General features: G+C 44.7%; 4 protein-coding genes across 4 annotated transcripts; 2 read left to right on the forward strand and 2 right to left on the reverse strand.

The window, feature by feature from the left end:
* Positions 1 to 28: 28 nt before the first annotated feature.
* ccdc34 (coiled-coil domain containing 34) lies at positions 29 to 5,394 on the reverse strand. The gene is made up of 8 exons (XM_080003143.1): positions 5,345 to 5,394; positions 4,339 to 4,434; positions 2,713 to 2,993; positions 2,439 to 2,571; positions 2,158 to 2,265; positions 1,927 to 2,085; positions 1,642 to 1,783; positions 29 to 808 (listed from the first exon to the last, which is right to left on the reverse strand). The coding sequence occupies exons 2-8, from the start codon at positions 4,405 to 4,407 to the stop codon at positions 675 to 677; spliced, it is 1,026 nt and encodes a 341-aa protein (XP_079859269.1). The 5' UTR covers positions 4,408 to 4,434; positions 5,345 to 5,394; the 3' UTR covers positions 29 to 674.
* A 2,716-nt stretch (positions 5,395 to 8,110) lies between these two features.
* slc15a5 (solute carrier family 15 member 5) lies at positions 8,111 to 11,175 on the forward strand (the record flags this gene model as incomplete). The annotated part of the gene is made up of 9 exons (XM_080001743.1): positions 8,111 to 8,477; positions 8,730 to 8,952; positions 9,039 to 9,208; positions 9,347 to 9,567; positions 9,819 to 10,005; positions 10,115 to 10,303; positions 10,406 to 10,537; positions 10,690 to 10,798; positions 10,905 to 11,175. 9 exons carry the CDS (start codon positions 8,111 to 8,113, stop codon positions 11,044 to 11,046), a joined length of 1,740 nt encoding a protein of 579 aa, XP_079857869.1. The 3' UTR covers positions 11,047 to 11,175.
* A 1,359-nt stretch (positions 11,176 to 12,534) lies between these two features.
* tmem17 (transmembrane protein 17) lies at positions 12,535 to 14,309 on the forward strand. Its single transcript, XM_080001975.1, has 5 exons — positions 12,535 to 12,698; positions 12,860 to 12,963; positions 13,079 to 13,192; positions 13,397 to 13,540; positions 13,696 to 14,309. Exons 1-5 carry the CDS (start codon positions 12,599 to 12,601, stop codon positions 13,771 to 13,773), a joined length of 540 nt encoding a protein of 179 aa, XP_079858101.1. The 5' UTR covers positions 12,535 to 12,598; the 3' UTR covers positions 13,774 to 14,309.
* A 784-nt stretch (positions 14,310 to 15,093) lies between these two features.
* On the reverse strand, positions 15,094 to 22,513 carry agbl2 (AGBL carboxypeptidase 2; the record flags this gene model as incomplete). Its single annotated transcript, XM_080002373.1, has 17 exons — positions 15,094 to 15,137; positions 15,220 to 15,330; positions 15,445 to 15,493; positions 16,211 to 16,282; positions 16,370 to 16,474; positions 16,624 to 16,702; positions 16,790 to 16,890; positions 17,066 to 17,162; positions 17,766 to 17,902; positions 18,250 to 18,406; positions 18,734 to 18,876; positions 18,962 to 19,360; positions 19,580 to 19,832; positions 20,220 to 20,367; positions 20,499 to 20,606; positions 20,828 to 20,993; positions 22,484 to 22,513. 17 exons carry the CDS (start codon positions 22,511 to 22,513, stop codon positions 15,094 to 15,096), a joined length of 2,199 nt encoding a protein of 732 aa, XP_079858499.1.
* Positions 22,514 to 22,672: the final 159 nt, after the last annotated feature.

The following is a 22,672-nucleotide window of genomic DNA, read 5'->3' on the forward strand; positions in this document are numbered from 1 at the left end:
CTCCCCCTCTCCCTCCCTCCACGCTGGCTTCTGTCGTCATATCGGCCCACTGAAGAACAAGGCACAGCAGGACACAGAACAATGTGTGAGTGTGGGGGACACTGGCCAGGCCTGGCTCCTTTCTAGGGCCGGAGCGAGCCACCGCCTCCCTCTGCGAGACTGTATGGTACACGCTGTGGACCCTTTAATGCATCACTGTTCTTCTTGAAAGAATGTATTTTTGATATGAAAAATCATTGATTAAACGAAAAGGCAATACCAGGAATTTAAAAAGTAGACCGCTTTGACTGCAACAAAAGAAGCCGATAAAGAGCAAAAAGAGGGATTTCTAATCATTCCACTGAGCAAAAATGTTAACTTCAGACTATGGCATCAACTAAAGTATGTAATATCCTAATATTTCACATTTTCAAATATAAACAATTCTAGTAGTAGTACATGAGCGATAAATCGTTGCGGTCGTCTTAGTAACCAATAAGTACGAGATTCAACGCAGCTTCCACATGAGGGGGATCCAGGCGTGTAGCGGGCACGGTGTAGGAGAGGCTTGATGACCCTCCTACCAGGAGATGCTGGTCAGGAGCTCTGTCCACGCCGGCGGGAGGCTACGGTCTCCGCCGCAGCTGTGCTGCACTGGCCGTGTTCCTCAGTCTCTCGGCAGCGCTGAAGCTTGGCTAGTGTTTTGGATTGCTTTGTGGCTTCTTTGAGGATTTGTTCTTCTGAGGCGTTTCTGCCGGCGGGAGGTCAACTGGCTTCCATGGGACAGGGTTGTAGAAACTGGGGGACGAGCAGGCCTTGTTGAAGGGACCTGGATGGACAAAGAGGAGGCCATGGAGAGGTATACTGTATATGCAAGGGATAAATGTGCAGCCAGTCGGTCATTAGAAGCAAAATAACCCCCCTTCAGGATCACCATGGTCACACTTGAAGGGGGTTATTTTGCGATAATGACGTTCGGCCACACGTTATGGCGCTTGTTACACCCCAACTTACTAAACAGATTAATATGCCGACAGGAAATATTGATGTGAAATGATTCTGAGATGAGATCACATGCAGGCTGTAAGATAAATGCTGTTTTATAACTAGTCTGCCAAGTTTAGACAGGAAGGTTATAGGTACAGTGGTACCTCAACTTACAACCGTAATTCCTTCTATAAGAACGGTCGTATGTTAAAACAGTCGTATGTCGAAGCAATTTTTCCCATATAAATTATGAAATCATGAAGGGTGAAAATAAACAAAATACACAGCACAAACACAGTAGATATGAAAAAAAATATCGATAAGCCATGAACTACGTGCACACACGATGTAGGTCGCCCGCTGACTGACTGCTGACTGACTGCTGATTGGCCGCCGACGCGCCAACTGCAAATTTCTACGGTCGTATCTTGGAGCAGTCGGTCGCAAGTCAATACAAATTTTCCTGACTATCGCTACTGGTATCTTGGAGTAGTCGTAAGTAGATGCAGTCGTAAGCCGAGGCACCACTGTATATCTTATACGCAGTATCGCTGGCCTTTATTTATTTATTTTTAATTTTAATCTGTAGGTAGGAAAAATTTCTACAAATGCAGGGAAGAGCAACGATGGAGTTGTTTCTAGATGACCAAGATGTCGTTTTCAAAATGATCTTACTTCTTGGGTAGAAAGGCGCCCTTCTACCCAACACAGGGCTAGCTCTGGCTTTTGCATTTGCGCTTGCCAGCCATTCCTTGAAGCGCTCCTCCGCCACCCGTCTGCGCTCCTTCTCCTGCTCCTCTTTCCTGGCAGCTTCCTCCTGTCATAGAAACAGGGCTTCTTGAGAATCCGAGAGTCACAAACTGGCGACTCCTCCTCGGCAGTGATGGCATCGCGTGGCGAGTAAACCAAGAATCAGTGGAAAAGACCGGAACAATTCCGAAAACGAGATCCACGCCTCACCTTCTCCCTCTTTTCCTTCTCTCCTTGTTCTTGGTTCTTGTTGCGGAGCCAGACTTTGTACTTCTCCCGCGCTTTCTTCTCGGTCTCCCTCTGCTTGGCTTTCTGCCTCTGCGCCTCCACCTGCTCCTTGCTCTCCTTCAGCCATTTCTCTTGCTTCTCCTGCGGACGATAAAATAACAAATACAACGTTTCCGACGACACTAGCTGGCGGGCTCTTTTGAGTCGCTCTACCTGCTCCTTCTTGGCTTTCAGCCATTCTTCCATTCTCTCCTCCACAGCAATTCTCTTCTGTTTCTGCTCTCTCTCTTGGCATTCTCTTTTCTTCTGCAGAAGGCACTCCTAATTTGCAGGATTCACAGGGGGGAAAAAAAAACTATTGATAATCAATTACGGTTATCACCTTCTGGATTTCAAAAGCAAGGAGAATCTTAAAGGCGTATCAAAAGTCACAACTAAATTGATGGAAAGGACCAATGACTGTACAATATAGCAGCAAAGGTGATGGGGCTTACTTCTTCTGCTTTCTTGTCCAATTTGATCAGGTCGAGTTTAGTTTTGTTCAACAGCCACATTTCCCAGGCACTGAGCTCAGGTGTGGTGGCAGGTTTCACAGCTTGGCCTATAGAAGATTTTGGCAACTCACATCTACAACATAAAGAAACCATAGTTATGGAAAAAAACAATCTAATATAAGTCAGGGGCTTGTGCTTCTTTGGAAATAACGACCGGCCGGCTGTACATTATCCCTTACAGTGCATCCTACTGGAGATAAACGTTGTAAAATACCGAACTGGCGAGATGCGGCGAATGGGGTCGTCACTATGCGAGCTCGGGGTGTCTGTCTGGTGCAAACGTTGAGCCGCAGCATCCAGCTCATCATCACTGTCGAAGCTGTCGTGATAGATCGGGGAGAGCAGGGAGTACGTGTCGTCTTCAGACAGGACGTCAGAGATCATGGTCCCGGAAATGTTGACGCCTCCTCTGTCGCTGCCCTTTACCGGGGTGGAGCTGAAACCATCGGAAGCAAATGCCGGGACGGGTGGCCTCTTTCCTTCCGACATTGCTAGCTGAGGTGGGGCACAAGAAAGTAAAACAAGCAAAATGTGATACAGCCATCAAGTGTTATCTGTCATGGAGCTGGGGAGGGTTTTAGACAAGTAGGAAGTACTAAGTAATACACAGGCAAATTAATTTATTTTAATTTTTTTTCTCACTCTTAACTCTAAAGGTCAATTAATGTATTTACAACTGGAACACATTGATGTGAGACCGTGGTTGTGACTTCAACCACATTCAGGCATGCACCAGCTACACCACCAGCCACAAGATTAAAACCACCACTAATAACCACGCATATTGTGTAGCTCCCCCTTGTGCCGCCAAACAGCACTGATCCATTGAGGCATGGCCTACATCAGACCTCTGAAGGTGTCCTGTGGTATCTGGCACCAAAACGTTAGCAGCAAATCCTGTAAGTTGTGAGGTGGGGCCTCCACGGATCAGGCATGTTGTTCCAGCACATCCTACAGATGTTCGAGCGGATCGGACACTAACCCCGACCATCTATATGATAACGTGATTCATCAAACCAGGCCACCTTCTTCCATTGCTCCATGGTCCAGTTCTGATGCTCACATGCCCATTGTAGGCGCTTTCAGCGGTGGACAGGGGTCAGCATGGACACTCTATGACTGGTCTGCAGCTACGCAGCTCCATACACAGCAAGCTGTGATGCACTGTGTGTTCTCACACCTTTGTATCATAGCAGCATGAACTTTTTCATCAGTTTGTGCTACAGTAGCTCTTCTGTGGCATCGGACCAGATGGGCTGGACTTCGCTCCCCACACGCATCACTGAGCCCATGAGCGCCCATGACCCTGTTGCCAGTTCACCAGTTGTCCTTCCTTGGACCACTTTTGGTAGGTACTAACCACTGCAGACAGGGAACACCCCACAAGACCTGTCGCTTTGGAGATGCTCTGACCCAGTCACATAGCCATCACAATTTGGCCCTTGTCGAAGTCGCTCAGATCCTTACGCTTGCCCACATTTCCAGCTTGAGACGTATTTTGCAGAGCAAATGAAAGATGAGCTTGCAGATATGTCTGGTTCCCAGGCTATGTCTGGCCACCCTCCCACGCAAACAGATATCCACTCGACCTTGCCAGGGTCGGGCCAATCACAACCGTTTATGTAATATGGGGTAGGTTTGATACGATGACGATACAGAGGAGAGCCGTGGAGGCATTTTTGTAAACAACCAAAACTGCTGCCGCCGACCACGGAACGGTCTGTTGAATCCCCTGCCGCGGCAGTATTAAACAAACCAACCAAACGCTTTTGTTTATAAGAAAGATGTGTTTTGCTGTACTTCTGAGAGCATTTGTTAACGGTCTAACTTACACACTCACTCGCTCAGCGCTCTGTGCAACGTCACGCGTTTCATTGCTCTGATTGCTTGTAGGTCGATCCAATCGCATCCAGAGCCATGTTGCGTGGCTACCACCCTGTGGAAATCGAAAACGAACGGAAAGATTAGTCTGGCGGTCCCACCCCTTGACAAGTGCCACTGAAAATCCGAGGTTTGTGAGCGCACCATGACGTCAGAATCGTCAGCCTCATGCACGTTTAGGACGCTGACGTTAGCTTCAGATACGTAGCTTCCGATCCCACCGTAAAGGGGAACGTGAAGGGAACTTCCGATTCAACTTAACGCCGAAGTGAGCGGCGACTGTTTTCGTGATGCATTCAAATTCCTCGGAGTTTTCAGACTTTTTTTTGTGCACGCAGACTACCTAAATCCAGGTCTAGATGTGTACTCATAGCTGTCAAACCCGGACCCGATTGTAATAAAACGGCCATATTGCATTTCTAACATAGTTTCTTATTTGTGAAAGTATTATTCTCTTCGTGAAAACAGGAAAAATGGGGATTTTACTGTACTTTTCCCCACACTGGCCACATATACATACATATACGTTTGTTTCCTTTTCGCTCTCGTTGCACAACCACGCTTTCTACTCAGATGAATGATAAATGCAAATTGTGAAGGAAATTGGAGCGTTTATAGTGCAGATACCACTCTGAAGCAGTCATTTTATGCTTAAACGGATTATGGCCTCTGCTGCCTGCTTTCAGTGAAACAAATAACTTAACATGTACTTATTTCAAAACACGCGTGTAGCATATCGACATAGACGATAGCTTATCCATTATTATTATTATTATTATTGCAGCACTTAAACAATAGAAGACGAATATCGGAAGGTCAACGTTTAAACACGAAGCGTCGACTCTTTTCGGCGTAAATCGGAAGCAAGCCCCAAAGCGTGGTCCGCCCCACTAAACCCCTGCTTGACAAACATCGCAATGAACTTCTTGACCATAAAAAATAAGGAGGTTTTTGGGAGATCTCACCAAACTGGACGCACTCCCGCTCTCCAGCCGCGCGAGTGGAAGTACACAACGCCCCTTTCCCACAATGCACCGCGGCGCGCCTCCACGCCGAAAACGACGCTGGTTCTGTAACCATAGCGACACCAACTGCAACGTGCCTGTGTATATCTTTGTCAAGCAATATAAAACAATAATAAAATAATCATCCAACAATACATGCATTTACAAATGTATGTATTGTTGGATGAATACTCAATAATATCCATCTCAAAAGCCAATACATCCGTGTTGTTTTCAGCGTGCAGTGTATAATGTGTATTCAAGTGTTCATGGTCGTGGCTGCTGTGATTTTTCTCAACAAAGCATGGAGTTTGATCAGTGTGTGCATAGGCAAAAAACATATTTCAACAATGGCTGGTTGGTTCAATCCGCTGTAGAGAAAAAAAAAATACAAATAAGGTAAATCATTTTAAAGGCTATGGTACTGGACCAGCCTTTTGACATGACATGTGCCTTTTGCACACCTGCAAAACACCGTTTATCTACCTTAGACAAGGGTGCGACGATCCATTTCTTACCTGATTGAGAAACCATATTCATGCACACTGGCCGTGCGAATCAGTTTTTGAGGAGTATAAAATGTGACATAAATCTGAATAAAAGTGGTGAAAAGTTGGTTTCCTATTTTTGATCATCTCACCGTGACAGATCTAGGTGGGAGAATGAGCTACACACAATGGCTTAATTCCGACAGGAAAAATTACACCTGATGATAAGCATTCAAAATGGACATTTTGACATTCTGAGAAAAAATAAAAAATAAAATAAAATAAAATAAAAAATAATAAAAAGTGAAGTAAAAAAAAAAAAATTTGCCAAGTAGACACAAATAGCCGAAAAAGGCAAAATAGAAATAGTCAATTATAAAAAAAAATACAGTGTATATATAATAATAATGCGATCCTATTCACTTAAAATAGGTTGTTTCAGGTTGTGAGATAGGTTCTTGGTATTGGTATTGGTATAAGTTATGATTAAAAATAATTCTATGTTTTTAATAGGTTGTTTCAGGTTGTACAGTGTTATAAGTATTTGAGTGAGTGGGTGAGATATGACGTAGCAGTGACTACAATGTCAAGAGATTTTGTCAACTAAAATGACTCAGCGAGGGATCCATGATGGCTATCTCAGCAGCCATTATAAAACATCATATATCCATTATTCTACATTTTAGCTACAGAGGCAAGTTTAAAATTACAGCAGGCTTGTTTGGAGTTGGACCTTTTGGGAGTTGACCTAAATGGTATGACCCAGTGCAGTCCTGCTGCTACTAACTGATACTTTTTGATACCAATTCATTTTTAAAATTTAAGTTTAAATTTAATTTCTCACATTGAAAATACCCCATTGAATGTCATATTACTGATCATCGCTCTTAAATCAAATCAAAAACAAATAAAAACAATGGAACTTCTAACGTTAAAAGGGTTGGGTTTTTTTCCAGCTCACAGAAATTAACTCCTTGGATCTTAAACTCTCATATTAAATGCCACAGAATGTCTTTGTACCCGAAACTGTTCAATTTCATAAGCACATCACATTTTGATACCCAGCACTATTCCAGTGCTACAGTCTGTTATCCTGTCATCTAACTCATCCTCACACTTTACAGCATCAGTCTAATTAGCAGCACCCCTTCGACGTCAGCCAAAATGAGATTCTAAGTTGAGAGATTGCTTTCACAAAGTGGTGCGACATGTTTGTGATTGGCTTTAAAATGGCAGACATTACATACGCTTTTCTAAAGCCCTGTTGACAAGAACTTGTATTTTGTAATTGTGGAAAAAACGTTTTATTTGTACCTTTACAAAACATCTTTTACAGAATATACAAAGAAGTTATTTGTTGGTCATTAATATACTTAATATACTTCCACTAATAAGTGGTAGTTTGGTTGCTAGTATGGTTATGGGTATAAATAACATAAAAATCAAAAAATAGTTGGATGTACTGTACAAATTAATGCCTATGACTAACTAATACAATACTATGGCGTTATTGCCATGTCTACAGTGTTATTACAGTTTCATGAAATGGTTGTTTTTGTTATTTTACTATGGTAGATGATTATGTTCACTATCAAACATCTCAAATCCAAGTCAGTACCAATACATAATAAAGCTACATAAAGAATAGGGACCAGGGCTGGCCCCAGGCTTAAGTTAGTTTGTTTAGTTGGTTAGTTTACAACTCTAAACTAGCCGGCAAGTTTTCTGTATTAACACCGTTTTCAAAGGATGTCGATTTTATTTAGTTGATCAATACAAGCAATAACATTGGCGAGAAGCCCAAACACTTTAAGTGACTGTGGACAGACTACCTCTCTACTTCACACCTCATGGATTAGCTGCTACCAATATCCCTCTAACAGTGGATTACTCGTGCCCATCCCGACATAGAAGTATTCTTATATTCCGGTCTTAAATGGCCCATCAGATGTTCATGCCTGTGGTCGGTCCTGACAGTGTCAACTGGCACGTGTCTATAGAGAGGTGTGCCAGGCCTGTGGATGAATCCTATCTACATTCCACTTCCAGCACAGTGGCAGTGAGGTGTGGAATTCCGGTCCTGGATTCTTCACTCTGTTCTGCTCGCCCTGTCCAATGAGTTCTCCTATGAGTTCTCATCCAGAGCCTGACTTGGGGATAAACTTTTTTTTGTTGTTACTTATTCAACCCGACCGAGGACCCACTGACCGACGGGCAGCCAGAACAGCGGCCAGGGGCTATGGTGGCAGGAGACTTACAGCCGTTGCCTCCCGAGGGTAAAAAACAGCAGCGTCGGCTGTCCAAGACCCCGCGTCCGAACTGGAGACCCCTGCGTGACCAGCGGCGCAAGTCGCGTAAAAAGCTCCAGGTGATCATCTGCGTCCTCCTGGTGGAGTTGTGCGAGCGCTTCACCTTCTATGGGATCGTGTGCAACATGATCATTTTCTGCACTGTTAAACTAGGCTACGACAGCTACCTGGCTGCCACGGTTAACCTCTGCTTCGTGGGAGCCAGCACCCTCACCCCAGTCCTGGTGGGCTGGTTCGCCGAGACCTGCTTGGGAAGGACCAAGGTGCTCTACTTGTGCGCTTTTCTTCACTTCTTTGGTAAGACTACCCCCTTCAAATCACACAAAGCAGGCTTTTGCATCAATATGTTTGTTGGTTTGTTGTTTTGTAATTTGCAAAGGGTTGAACCCTCTAAACTCAAGGGAGCTCAAACTGCCAACAATTCTACCCAGGTTCTTATCCATTGGGACTTTGGGACAGTTTGGGACCACCAGCTTGAGATTAGTTGGGTACAATCCGACACACCTTATTCTATCGTTTTTGTCTTTTAACTGCCATGATGCTCTCTAGGCACGGCCATGCTCCCTGTAGTGGCGTTCCCATTTGAGGATTTCTACATCAACACTCATCACATGACCCACCAGCTGGAATCCAGGGAGCAGCAGATCTTGTTTTACACGGGCCTGCTGGCCGCCGCGCTGGGCATTGGGGGGATCCGCGCCATCCTTTGCCCAATGGGCGCCTACAGCCTGCAGGGCTACAACCAGCACCAGCTCCTGTCCTTCTTCAACTGGTGCGTGGTGTCATCTTAGTACGTTCCCCTAAACAAAATGGAACCATTATCACCATTTTCGTCGCCATTGTCATTTTTCTTTTCAGGTTCTACTGGCTGGTCAACTTGAATTCCGCTATTGTGTTTCTGGGCATTGCTTACATCCAGCAGTCTGTGGCCAAGAACTTGGGTTTCCTCATCCCCTTCACCTCGGTGCTGCTGGCCCTCATCGCCATACACATGGTGCGAAACAATCTCACGTTCAAACCAAAGAAAGGTAAGAAGCACAGGAAGGGAAAAAGATGTCAACGAGAGGGACGGAGGCGTTTATTCAAAGGCGTTCGCATATACTTACACACTAATATCACGCTCAAGACCAGGACGCTGACTGAATTCCTTATTCTTCCCCGTATAGGTGGCTCCCTACTGACCACATTGGGGGTTTTCCTGAACTCTATCAAAATGTGCTGCCTTCACTACCGACACCTGAGTGGGGACGTGACGTCTTGGCTGGACCGCGCCAAAGAGAACAACGGGGGCCGCTACAGCGAGACGCACGTGGAGAACGTCAAGGTCCTGGCCAGGCTCTTCCCGCTTTACAGCCTTCAGCTGCTGTACCGAGCCTGCGTCACACAGGCAGGTCAATGGGACGCGTCCAGCGGCTCTCTATCCCAAGGTCCACGATAGAAGAGGAGGAGAGTTTAGGTTTGATAGTATTTACTAAAACTTAGAAAACAAATGTATAATAGAAGCTTAAAAACAATAAACCTGTATGAACAGTTCACATCCTGACAAAGGTGGGAAATTGTGCAAGTATGCATATCCATAAAGTCTCTACTGTACATATACTATATCTTGCGGTGACACATTCAATTCCTGCATTTCAGATTCCCTCAGGTTACTACATCCAGACCATGCACTCGAACCTTCACTTTCGCGACATCCTCCTGCCCATCGGCACCATGAACGTCATCAGCATCCTCCCTCTGCTGCTCCTGGCACCGCTGATAGAGTGCATCACCACCTGCTCCCTCTCCGTGGAGAAAACCCCCCTGGCACCCGCTAAAGTCATCAGTGAGCAAATACTTATACATTTATGTAAATTTCCATACTCTCTCTCTCTCTCTCGCGCTCTCTCTCTCGCTCTCTCTCTCATCCAGTCTTTTCTCTGGACCCCTTCCAGCCCTGGGCCACATGTGTGCGGCTCTGTCCGTCCTGGTAGCTGGTCTGTCTGAGCTGCACAGGAAGACCTACCCCCTGGTGGAGCAGACCCTGTCTGGGAAGGTGCTGCAGGTGTCCTCCATGCCGTGTTTCCAGCTGGCTCCTCAGTACATCCTCTTGGGCCTTGCCGAGGCCCTGGTCACCCCTGCCTGTAGGTAGAAGGGATTGAAAAACCAAAGACTGAGGCACAATACACATACAATGATACAAAGGAAATAAGTCGCTCACTGCTATCTCATCACCTCATTGGTAGGTTCTCTCATTTCTTTTCAACTGACCCCCAGCCACATCCGAGGGATCTCGCTGCACTTCCTCACTCTGTCCTACGGAGGGGGCTGCTTCCTGGGAGCCTTCATCACTCTATTCATGTACTTCATCTCAGGGGGTAAAGGAAAAAAAAATATTTCATAGTTGTTTCAGACTAGAGAATAAGGAATGGGAATAGAAAGACATTTATATATATATATATATATATCATATTGTGAAAACGTTCTCATATTCAATAACATATGTCCTCATTTAATCATTTGTTTTCAGGCAATTTCTACCCAACCTTGCTCCACGATGGGAATCTGGATAGGTTCTTCTTCCTCTTGGCCACATTGATGGCAATAAATACCTTGATGTTCTGGAAGATATCTTACAGGTAGATCTGACCAAATAAGACAATGCATTGAGTTGAGGACAAAAATGTATCACCACAAACCTTAACCAGCCTGTGAGTTATTCATTTTATTTTATTTTTGTCATAGGTACATAGACCTGAGTGTCCAGGGAAGGGGGTTGACCATCAGCCCCCTCGCTGAGAAGCTGCTGCGGTACAAGGCCTGTCTGCGGTTCTATGACACCGTGGAGCACTCCTACACTAACACCTCCACTGAATCCATCTTGTGACTCCATTATGAGCTATACACTCTGTAGTGCTGGCGCTACACCTGCTCCTTACATGTAAATATAAAGACTGATATCCTGCATGTCTGAAGAAAGTAACTGAACTTTGTCTGGGAACGGATGCTGTAAATTGTGGATGATGTACAGTAATTATTTTTTCTTACATAGGCAGATAATCTACTTCTCTACAGCTGGAAACAACAAACACAGAAGTGCACATCACACTATTTGTTATCTGCTTATTCATACAAAATAATACAAAATGTTGATTTTGATGATTTGAGTTTTGTGATTTGTATTCTGTTTCCAGTGTATACAATTATCCAGTGTGTAAACTAGTTGGCTATGATACGTTCATATTAATATAAACATAGACACAAAAAAGCAATGCACCATGTATTTTAGGAATCTTCTCGGAATCTAGGTATTGGTATTGAGCATAATTCAACACAAAATAAAAACCTAACCTGAGGTTTAGTGCATCCAACTTTGTATTAAATATTAGTTCCAGATGCATTGATAGGGCATGGTATCGTCAAGTAAACAAAATATAGATAAATCCAACTAATTCAAGTAGTAATCCATAAGAAACCACACGACACACCCTCGCATCCGCTCAAAATCACTTTCTTTGGATTGAGATATCTGTATAATCTGTATTGAATCTGTTCTGAGGATTTTTTTTGCATTTTGTCAATGCAAAGCATAAGACACAACCACAAACATTCACCGACAAATAAATGCAATAAAAATGCATCCTCCAATGTATGTCACTTTCCTTGCATTAGGAAAACTGTACAATCTGTATTAAATCTGCCGTAAGCATTATTTTGCATTTTAAATGCAAAACATAAAAAGGAAATACAAAACCAATATCCATCCACAAATAAATAAATAAATAAATAAATACATGCATACATACATACATGCATACATACATACATGCATACATACATACATACATACATATATACATACATGCATACATACATACATACATACATACATACACACATACACACATACATACATACATACATACATGCATACATACATACATACATACATACATACATAGATACATGCATACATACATACATACATACATACATACATACATACATGCATACATACATACATACATGCATACATACATACATACATACATACATACATACATACATACATACATGCATACATACATACATACATACATACATACATACATACATACATACATACATACAATAAATACATGCAATAAATAAATAACGTTATGAAATAATTAATTAATTGATTGGTTGATTATTGGCGGAATGAACACACAATCCCGGATTGCAGTATCTAATATATTGACTGAATTGTAACTTTCTTTTTACCTAATTACATCGATTTGTGAATTTGAACACCGGCCCACGAGAACATCAACAAAGGGAAATTCTCTCGCGACACTTGAGCGAATACCGCGAGACCTGCAGCGTGTCCCAGGAGCCTGCGCGGGCCGTCCTGCAGAGAGCGGCGGAGCGGCGGCGCCGTCGTCTGCTCCCACAGCACAATGGATCGAGCGCAGCCGATGAGAAGGCGTCTGGGAGACTTTTCGCGAAACGTGTTCAGCGACCTGAACCCGGAGGACCACGCTGCAATTGTGGGCCACGGCGAGTGGAATTATTGCTGTTGATGCGCACACGGAGCTGCGGCCATTAATGTTTACGTCCGTGACGTCACTAGTAGTAAATACAAAGTAAGCTGTTTTGGAGTCCAATAATCTGTCAGGTTTTTTGGGTTTTTTTTGTTTGTTTTTTTTCTTTTGTATTAGGGAAAGAAGTAACATCCAGTCTCCCACTCCAGATGTCTCTGTACTTCAACATGTGGTTCTTCCCCTTGTGGTGGATCAGTGAGGTTGTGATGCTCCAGCTCAAGGTGAAATAAGACAAACTATGCACTTTTTTTTCTACGTAAAAACTAAGATTATACAAGATTGTATCGATTAAGGAGCAATTAAGTTAATGTCGATTTTGATTGTGCTTCTCCCCAGTATCCTGCCCTCCCATACTACTACAGGTTCATCCTTGTCACTGTGGTCATTTTCATGACCCTGATAGAGGTCATAAGACTCTACCTGGGCTATGCTGGGAATCTACAGGAGAAGGTAACCAGAGTGCTTTGTATTGTCGACTTTTGGCATTTTTGTTTTCAAAATTGCAAAATCCTTTTACGAAAATCCGGTTTGCCTCGTAACTGTCAACCTAGCACACAATAGACTACAATAGTTTCTCCGCCACCACAATGTGGACGCCGGACTTTGGCCTGTGGAAGGTGGCTGTTCCAGTGTCTAGTGTCTTCCTCCTGGTAGGTCCCGGAGCTGGCGGGCTTCTGGCTGCTGAGCATCCTGCTGCAGCTCCCGTTGATCCTCTTCCAGCTTTTCAATGAGGCCATTCTGATTCAGCCGCTGGAGCGAGGCGTTCACATAGTTCTCGCTCTGTTCTTGCTCACTCAGGTATGTGCCAAATGCAAAACGAGTGCCTGTCTTGAGTCAAATTATTATAGAGGAAGGATCGTCTCGGCGGTTAGAATCCTGATCGGAATGGGATGTGTCCAGTCTGCTGGTGTGAAGACTCATTTTTCCATGTATTATCTTCTCCAATCCACCAGGCCATCTCAGGCTTTGTGGCGCTGCGAGAGATGGTCAGACGCTCCGAGAACCAGTTCCATCTGCGGCAGTTCAACTGAACCTTGACTGTCTGGATCTGACCGGAGTTATTTTGCACCTGGCCAACATTTGTCTTTGTCTTTTTCTACAGAATGTGAACAGTGCTCCAATGCCTTTAAACATATTTTTATATCAAATTTCTATCACATCTTGTGCTTTATACATATATATGTGTGTGTGTCAATGGTGATACTTTCGTTTATAAATGAGTCTTACACAGTAATTGGTTTGACTGAACTTTGTTGTACATTGCTGGGGAACTTTGGAGCGAAAATTCAAATACGAGGGATCTCAGTTGAATTCGTCATGTCCCAAAATGACGTCATATATATACAAATATAAAACGGCACAGCCATACAATGTTTACCTGAAGTGGAGACATTTTGTTTATTCACATTTGCCATGGGTATTGACACTTCACCAGAAACACAGAGTGCGAGGATCCATACATAGAAATTCAGTACAAACTAGGAACAAGTGAACACGGTTTCTAGCTCAGAGCTGTGGCGGCGTGAAGAGGAGCAGACTGCGAGCGCATGATTCCCTTCCCCTCTTCTGGCGCCGCCCCGTCTCTGCTCTTGCTCGCCGCCTTGGAGATGCCGGTGCCCGGAGCGAGGCAGAGCGTCCGGAGATCCTTCAGTTGGAAATCGGGCAGTTCCAACCGGAAGAGGCCTAAAGTCCTAGACACCGGGGGCAGAACCCGTTCCCTTTTGTTTGGCTCAGGCTTGGATGATCTGCAGGCGGGTGAGGGCACAGTAGAGTGTCAGCGTGAATGGAGAGCATGACCCAAAGAAAAGTTAATGTCTTTCCAGATTTGGAGAGTGTGACTTTCTGCCTCTTACCTTAATATTGGCTCGCTCAGCGTGGGCCTGGCTTCATGTCGCAGTCTTTGAACAGCCTTGTCTATAGCCATGCTCTCCGTCAGCATGTTAGCTGTAGAAATGGGAGAGGAGAAGGTGTTGAAGGCGCGGTTTGTTGTCGGATCCACCTGACTCCACCAATAGGGTTATTATATGCGGCCCACCATGTTCAACCTATGTAAGGAGTTGAGTCACCTTCTGTGGCGTCTCCCTGCTGATCCTGCGGATTTGATTTAGTCAAGTTCATGAAGGAGATGTAGGATGTTTCTTTGGGCACAAAGTAATGCACTGAAACCTTCGTGGCATTTCTGGCAATGTGAGACTGTGCACTGCTGCTCCTTGTTGGGCAGTGCTTCGGGACCATCTTGCCCTGCATGCCCGAGTGAGGCCTGACGCACAAAGAAACATTACCGTCAGTGCTGCAAAATGTGATGGGGCTACATTGTTCAGTCTTTCAGTGAAGATACAATAGTCCTGCGGTCAATACCTGTAAATAGCTGCAGCCTGTGGAGACCATAGTGCACCTGCAGGAGAAGAAGGAGGCGTTAACGACTGGAAAACAAACCTTTGGGGATGTTGTTTTCAAAGAATGATGTCAGGACTCACGTTGCACAAGCTTGTTGGAGGCCTGGGGCTCTTTAGGCGGATGGAGGGCGGTCAAGTACAGCAGTTTAGTTGTACATTCTGCACGCACTCTCTGAGCCTCTCCTGCCGCCTCTGTGAAATGGCAAAAAGGCCAACATGGCGTACAACACAAGACCAGAACCGTTATCTTGCATTTGATCAATAAGGATCAGGTCATGTTATGATTTGTTTCTGTCCATGACCTACTGTGATAACGTAGTTTCGGGGTGGAGTGCGGCTCTTCGGGACATTCTTTCTAAAGATCACAAGGAAGCGGGTGGCGGGTGACAGACAACGGAAGGGTGGAACCTGACATTTTCATCTCCTTACATTTTTCATCAATCCTTGTGCAAGATGACCATGATGTATGAGCCGGAGGGTTTGCAAATGTCGCTGATCAAGGCCAGTCGGTCCACTGTTACCTCGGTGGCTGCTGAGAATTCTGGCTCTCACAACTGGCGGTCCGGTCCAGACTCTCTACCCAGGAGCAGTTGTCCCTGACCCCGTAACCTGTCAGTCTCCGCTCAATCCCAAAACCCTGGACTACACCGCTTACTATCCCCGATCTGGTTTAATTTTAGTTTGCTAAAGCATGAGGAAACATTTAAGAACCAAAACGACCACGTTGCCAGACACCTCTGCTACGAAGGCTAGGAAGCTTTGAGGAGAAGGACCATCACGTTTGGCGATGTTGGTGTCATTTCTATTGCTTCCTTTCGCTATTTGTTTGATGGTACTGGGCGGACCTTTAAATCATTTATTTTCCCTTGTCCTTTATATTAAGGAATCACTTTTTATATGCGCAGGATCATAAACTGACTGGCTTATCGTCTTTCTCTATCCATCTTATTATCTCCAGGGTCATGCGACCAACGTGTGTACTAGATGGATGAGGAAATGTGGGTTTTCTGGGAGGAAATATATATCGGGACACTAATAACCTCTTCCTACATCGTCTCCAGACTTTTACTACCTTCTCTTTCCGTTTAGTTCTCGCTGCCGCCTTCTTCTCGATCCGCGTGGCTTTGCTGCTGGGGGCGGGCTCCTGTGAAGAACAATTCACCCGTGAATCGCAGGTCGTTCACGACTCAAGCGGGATTGTACCGGCGGAACCCTCTCCACGGCCTCTTACCGTGTTTTTGCTGCTTTTCTTCTTGACCTCGGACCCTGTGTTTGTCTTGGCCGTCTTCTCCCGCTGCCGGTTCCTCTCTTCGCAGGTTCGAAGGTGTTTTTTCCCCTGCGGAGCGCAGCGATCACGTGAAGGCGGAGACCAATTAATCAGGGGGGAACATCGATTTCAGAGACGTCAACGATCAGGTTGCTAGCCGACGAACTGCTCGTGTGAGACAATCCAAAGCCTCGGGCGGGGAAGGCCTCCAAACATACCTGCTTCTGCCCAGATCCGGTTTGGTTTATTAGATGAACCAGCAGTCCGTCGGAGTCTGAACTGTTTGAACCGCTCGTGCTGTGAACGCAGGAATGAAATGTTAAAAATAAGAGAAAAACGTGACGTGAAAATTTACACTCAGTGTCGCCGCACTTCCTTCATCACCTGGACTCCAGGTCCGAGATGGAGATCTCCTCGCTGGGCCTCATGTTTTCGCCTATTTGCTTTCCCACTTCCTGTCTCAGCTCAGTCAGACAGTAGGCGGTCTGACACACACGAACACAGACGCACGCAGGCACACACACACACACACACACATACACACACACACACACACACACACACACACACACACACACACACACACACACACACACAAAATTCCAGTCGTACATCTTAACTGTGGATACGTTGAATGTGGAGAATTGGTTGAACAGTCACCTTGGATGGGTCAGGGTCGCAGTAGTCCAGCAGGGTGTCGCAAAAGTAGTAGCCCAGAGATTTAAGGTCCCGTGTGGTGAAGTGAGTTCCTCTCCGGCTACCTGGAGTCAGTTAAATGCAATGAATGCATCCTAGTGCGGTGTTTTTCAACTGCTGTGCCACCACTAGTGCTCGCCGGGTGTGCCGTGACTTTTTTGTTTTTAAATTATACTTTAAAAAGGAGAATGGAAGAATGGAATGGAAATGAGCTCTTATGCTGCAAGATCAAATTAGCAAGGCTACACTAATAAGCCACTTCCAGACACAATAGCAGCTCCATTGGAAGTTTCACTCCGAAGGTGAGGACTATTAGTGATGAAAGGTTTGACTCTTTTTTTGAGATTCGGTTGTTGATGAGTTGCTCAGTAAAAAGGAGTTGTTCAATTTTTGACTCTCTGTTTTGATTCATTTGAAGTAAAGCACTGTGAGTGAGAAGGGACTTCCTGAACGATGAGGTTCAGCCTTGGTAGGAAGTCCTTGGTAATTGTTTTCAGTTTGTGAGTAAACTCGCTCGCCCACTCTTTTGACGGAGTGACTCCCGATTTACTCCACTGATTTAAAAGATTTGTTCGCTACAAACAAATTGTTCATGAGCTTTGCATCACACACACACACACACACACACACACACACACACACACACACACACACACACACACACACAGTCCAACCTAAAGTGGAGCCTCCAAAAGTGGACTCTAGGGTGTAGCTGTTCCTGATTCCCATCCTCCACATGACGATCCGCCCTGTCCCCTCTTTGCTCTTCTTCACCCGAAACTTGCAGCTCCTGAATGAAAACTGTGAGGTAGAGGCTGGTAAGTTGTTTTCGCTCGAGTGATTCGACAATAGACAACTGAATTTTAAAACCATGTGTGACCCACTGCAGTGATTCATAAATCAAAATTATAGCAAAGAATGATCCCTCTTTCCCAACACAATTGAAAAGCAGAGTGCAAATTTGAGACGTTGGAATTTGAGGACCTGTTCTGTACAAAGAAAGTGCTTGCATACCTACTACTACTAGCATGCTGAGAGAAGATTCAACGTTACTCTCGAAGACGCATAAGGAGAATGGCAAAATCGGAATTTGTGCTGATGAAATATAAATAGATTCTTTGAGATCATTGAAAAGAAACAGTCATCACCTTGTCCTTGGCATTTTTGCTCATCATTAGTGGGAAGATTCTCTCGTGAAGATGCTGAGAAGCATCCTGGTCATTGCAGCCGTACATAAAGACGTTGTTCTTACGACTGTGGCCGTGGAAGTCGCAGTAAAGCACCACGTCCCTCTCAGCCATCAATCTGGGGAAAATATGGAGTCGAAGTATGGAATAATATGGGAGTAAAAACTATAATTGTGATGTTTGTGCATAATCAAAATGTGTTGCATTGACATTTCACTGCATATATGTATGGAAGTATGTATATGTATGTGACGAATGAACCTCTTGAATCTTGAATAATGGTTATTGCAGCTTGATAGCCAACCAAGACATTTGGAGCTGGTTAAGGGAGACTGAGGACGGCGCTGCATGAGGTACAATCCACTAGAAGTGTGTGCGTGCATGGGTGCGTGTGTGGGTGACTATAGCAAAAGAGTGATATGAGTGAGTGCGTGTCCGGTCTCACCTTTGCACCATATTGCGAGTGTGCCATACACAGGGAAATAAATTCTTGAGCACCGACTTGTAGTTCCGGTTGAGGTCCTTGCCGGAGAGAGAGCAGCGGTAATTCCCTACTACCACGCCGTCTGGATTCAGCATGGGAACCACCTGCGGGGGGCCGGAGAGGGACAGCAAAAATGAAAGGTCTGAATACTTATTCTAGCTCAGTAAATAGCCTCCTTCCTCCCGTCACCTTGAAAACAAAGGTGTCCCTGAGGAGCTGAGCGTCATCTGAGTCCCCAAGCAAGAAGTCGAGGAAGCCCTCCATCATCCAGGAGCAGTTGGTCTCCCCCGGGTGCACCCTGGCCGTCACCACCACGGCCTTTTTGGTCTTCCCTGCCACCCAGCTGCTCGCCGGCGAGGTGATGGTCAGCATGTGCACGGGATTGCCGCCGAGGCTGTGGCACATCACCCGCAGCCTGCAGTGGGCGGCGGTGAGTGGGTCGGAGGTGACGCGGCTCAGGTAGTGCTGCAGGTGCGAGTAGGTGTAGGGGTAGCAGTGGGCCAAGTAGCAGGTGTCCGAGTCGTAGGGGAACTGCAGTGTCCAGGTGAGGGAGTACAGAGTGGAATTGTCGCCGGCCTCCTCCCTAGCCTGATGAGAAAGAGACAAGTGACGAAATGCACTAGAATTTGGTTACTCAGCGTTTCCGTACATGTTTGCTGGCTGTAGTAGTGAATGCAAAACTCGCGAACGAGTCATTCGTAGCAATGACTCAGGAGTCGAGAGTCACTCTGGCAAAAGAGTCGTTCATTCGCTGTTCGCTAATTGTAGCCGGGCACACAGGCTGAACCGAGACTGAAATCCCCTCACCGTCATGTAATTGCGGAAATATTTTATGTCGGAGCCAATTCGCTGCCATCCGATGCCAGAGGCGGAGGCCCTCTCAGAGTAGAGGAGCGGTCTCATCCCCAGCGAGTACAGGCTGCGTGCCTTCATCAGGTTGACGATAGTGAAGCGGTAGGTGACTCCGGCCTTCATGTTCCTCACCCTGAAGTAAAACCACTGCGTGTGCTTGTTGGTGTACATGTCCGTGCTCAGGGTGAGCTCATACTCGTAATCGCTCCTGGGGAGGTAAACGAGAGGAAGAGGAAATGAAATGAAAGTGTGGGTATAATGGGTAAATGAACAATGAATTGCGAAGCACTGTTATCTGAACACCATAGACTAAAGTACATGGTAATAATTGATCATTTATACCCGAAATACACTATTATTTATCCTGTGCATAGGATCGCAATTTGCATATTCTGTATATATTGACAGTATTTTGGCTATTTCTATCTGTGATGTTGGCTATTTTTAAAATTTAGACTGTTAAGCGTTTTCGTTTGTTTTTATACGACAAATAACTCAAATCTGAAAAAATGTACTTGGTGGAATAAGCTCATTCTGATTCTGTTTCTAAATATCAGAAACAGCATTACTCAACATCCAGGATCCACAGACTCACACTTGCACGGCTTTATGCAGGTTCCCGCTCTCGAAGCGCGACTCGAAATCCAGAGGGGGATCCTTCTTGTATCTGGCGCCAGCGTGGGCTTTCTTGAGGGGCCCGCTGCCCCCGATGCGAGAGCATGTGAAATAGGGGGTCTTGGTGGCTATACACAACAGAGCAGGAAGAGAAATGAATAGGGAATATGAAAGCAGGACTGCACTAATAACTTGACATTGATTCAAATGAGAAATATCAGGTTAATTTGAAGAGATATGGGTTTATATATTGGAATACAGATGTCAGTGCAGTAAACCAAAAGGCCATTCTCCTCCGCAACCGGGACAGGCATTCTCTCTTCCCCTGTGAGCTGGTAGAATTCCTCTGGCTTCGGTGGGTCCCACTCTGGAAGACAGCGATGAAACACACTGGATGTGAATTTTGGCCCCCTAAAAAAGCATGTTACGGAAACGACGAGAAGAAGCCATTCTGGTAAGGAGCAAATGGTGGGGACTCGTCGCCCAATGTTCCAGAAGGAACGGGAGGAACTAACTAACTAACTAACTAACTAACTAACTAACTAATTTCCATTTGGGTTCGTTGGCGTCGGTGTGACAGCAACGCACCGATATGTTGGATCACGTCGTTGATGACCTCACACTCTATTGGCCAGCGGACCCCGTTGAAGGGGTAGCAATTGGGGCCGAAGGTGAACAGGTCCACGGGCTGCTTGAGTTTGAAGACGGGATGGTCCCCGGTCAGGTCCACCAGCAGCTGCGTGGTCTTCAGAGCCTGGTTTATTTGAGAAGAGACTGGAGTGGAGACACAAATTTTGCATTGGTTAAGGTAAGGATCAGGGTAAGGTTGGGTAATAGGGTGGTGTTTTGCATGGTTTCCTATTTGGGATGGGCAACAATGTACCCCACCCCCTCCTAAAAGAACAAAAGGTAAGTGTTTTTTACGTTTATTAACATGGATTTTATGTTTTCTCATTACAGGTGGAGCAGGGTCTGGGTTAGGGTTAGCTCCTGCATTCCAACACGAGGGACGGAAATTTTGATCACGCTCAGCAGTATAGAAAGATGAATGTTTAATTGCAAATCAACGTGCGCAGGAACAGGTCAACGCCAATCCAAAGTAAATCACCAGTTAATTTAGACACACACAACCATCGACTCATTCCAAATGTGAATATGAACATTTCCTACATTGCTTCTTCCAAAAGTTTAGCACTTCATCCTTCGTAACGGAGTCATTGGAGTCGGGGTTTTCCACATAGCAGCGTTCCCTCTGATGTGCGTTGACGAGTGAACTGCCATGAGAGGTGTTCTCTTTGCCTGGGAGGGAAAATGTTTTTTGGGGCGGTTAATTATGGCCACTTTTGTCGATACTTTTGCATCATTTTATAACTAGGCACGCAGCTGGACCGTGTTGGTTGTGGTGTATTGTAATGACAGTATGTGAGCGGTTTGATCAGGGCAACGTGAGTAATCGTGCCAAACGTATCTTAACGTACCTAAAACAACCATAACCTTCTTCTTCCTCTTGTCGATTTAACGCATTCATGCAACAATACATGGAGATTATCAAATGTATTGACATTTTGGTTTTCTCATTGTCAAGAATTCTGAGGATATTTTCATTATTTGTAATAAATATATGGATAATTTTTAATCAATATGAGGAATTATTGGCAGTTTTTATATAATGTAGACATATAATGTACAATATATAATTTAGTAATATATTTAAAATATACTGGAATTATAGAAGAAAATAAAGTATGGTTATTATGTAGTTTTTGTATATTGTTAAGATACAATTATATTTGCAGGATATATAGTTTATATATAATATAAACATATATATATATATATATATATATATATATATATATATATATATATATATATATATATATATAATACTGTATTCATAATGTGTATTCATAAAATTCATGTTTTGATCTAAATTAGTTAATTTGTCCATTATTTAATTGTGTTAAAGTAATGAAAAAATAGTTTGAAGGCATTTAATAATTACTTAAAACATTTAGTATTTTTTCCATATCTGTGTGTGGTGCATGGAGGCGTTCCCCTCCAACTCACAGGACAAGTGTCGAAGATGCCTCAACACCACTGCGTCGTACGGTTGTTCATTCGGGCTCTTGGAGTAGAATCATTCAAAACAAAAACACATGTTCGTTTCACCCAGCGACATAACAACCACCGGCTCCTTCTCTCACTTTGTCTTCACTTCGGCGTTGTGGTGTGAGCACTTACCGGAGAGTCTTTACTCAGGGCGGGACACATGCTTGACTCCAACACTCTCACTTACTCTTACCAGGATCGTATTTATAATTATTATTATTATTATTATTATTGTGTAAAAGGTTTCGGACAACGGCTTACGAAATGTCTGTCCACTTTTTTGCCGACATTTTGCCCGATAGCGTCGTCATGGAAACATGC

The sequence above is a fragment of the Zeus faber genome (genome assembly GCF_960531495.2).
Source record: "Zeus faber genome assembly, chromosome: 6".
In the NCBI taxonomy this organism is placed as follows: Eukaryota; Metazoa; Chordata; class Actinopteri; order Zeiformes; family Zeidae; genus Zeus; species Zeus faber.

Excerpts from the sequence above, each read along its gene's own strand:
- ccdc34 (XM_080003143.1), bottom strand. The coding sequence starts at position 4,407 with ATGCGATTGGATCGACCTACAAGCAATCAGAGCAATGAAACGCGTGAC. Across the intron at positions 2,086-2,157 it reads TGAAAGCCAAGAAGGAGCAG|GAGAAGCAAGAGAAATGGCT; the intron begins GTAGAGCGACTC and ends TATCGTCCGCAG. Across the intron at positions 809-1,641 it reads GGCGCCTTTCTACCCAAGAA|GTCCCTTCAACAAGGCCTGC; the intron begins GTAAGATCATTT and ends TTGTCCATCCAG.
- tmem17 (XM_080001975.1), top strand. The coding sequence starts at position 12,599 with ATGGATCGAGCGCAGCCGATGAGAAGGCGTCTGGGAGACTTTTCGCGA. Across the intron at positions 12,964-13,078 it reads TTGTGATGCTCCAGCTCAAG|TATCCTGCCCTCCCATACTA; the intron begins GTGAAATAAGAC and ends GCTTCTCCCCAG. Across the intron at positions 13,193-13,396 it reads CTGGGAATCTACAGGAGAAG|GTCCCGGAGCTGGCGGGCTT; the intron begins GTAACCAGAGTG and ends TCCTCCTGGTAG.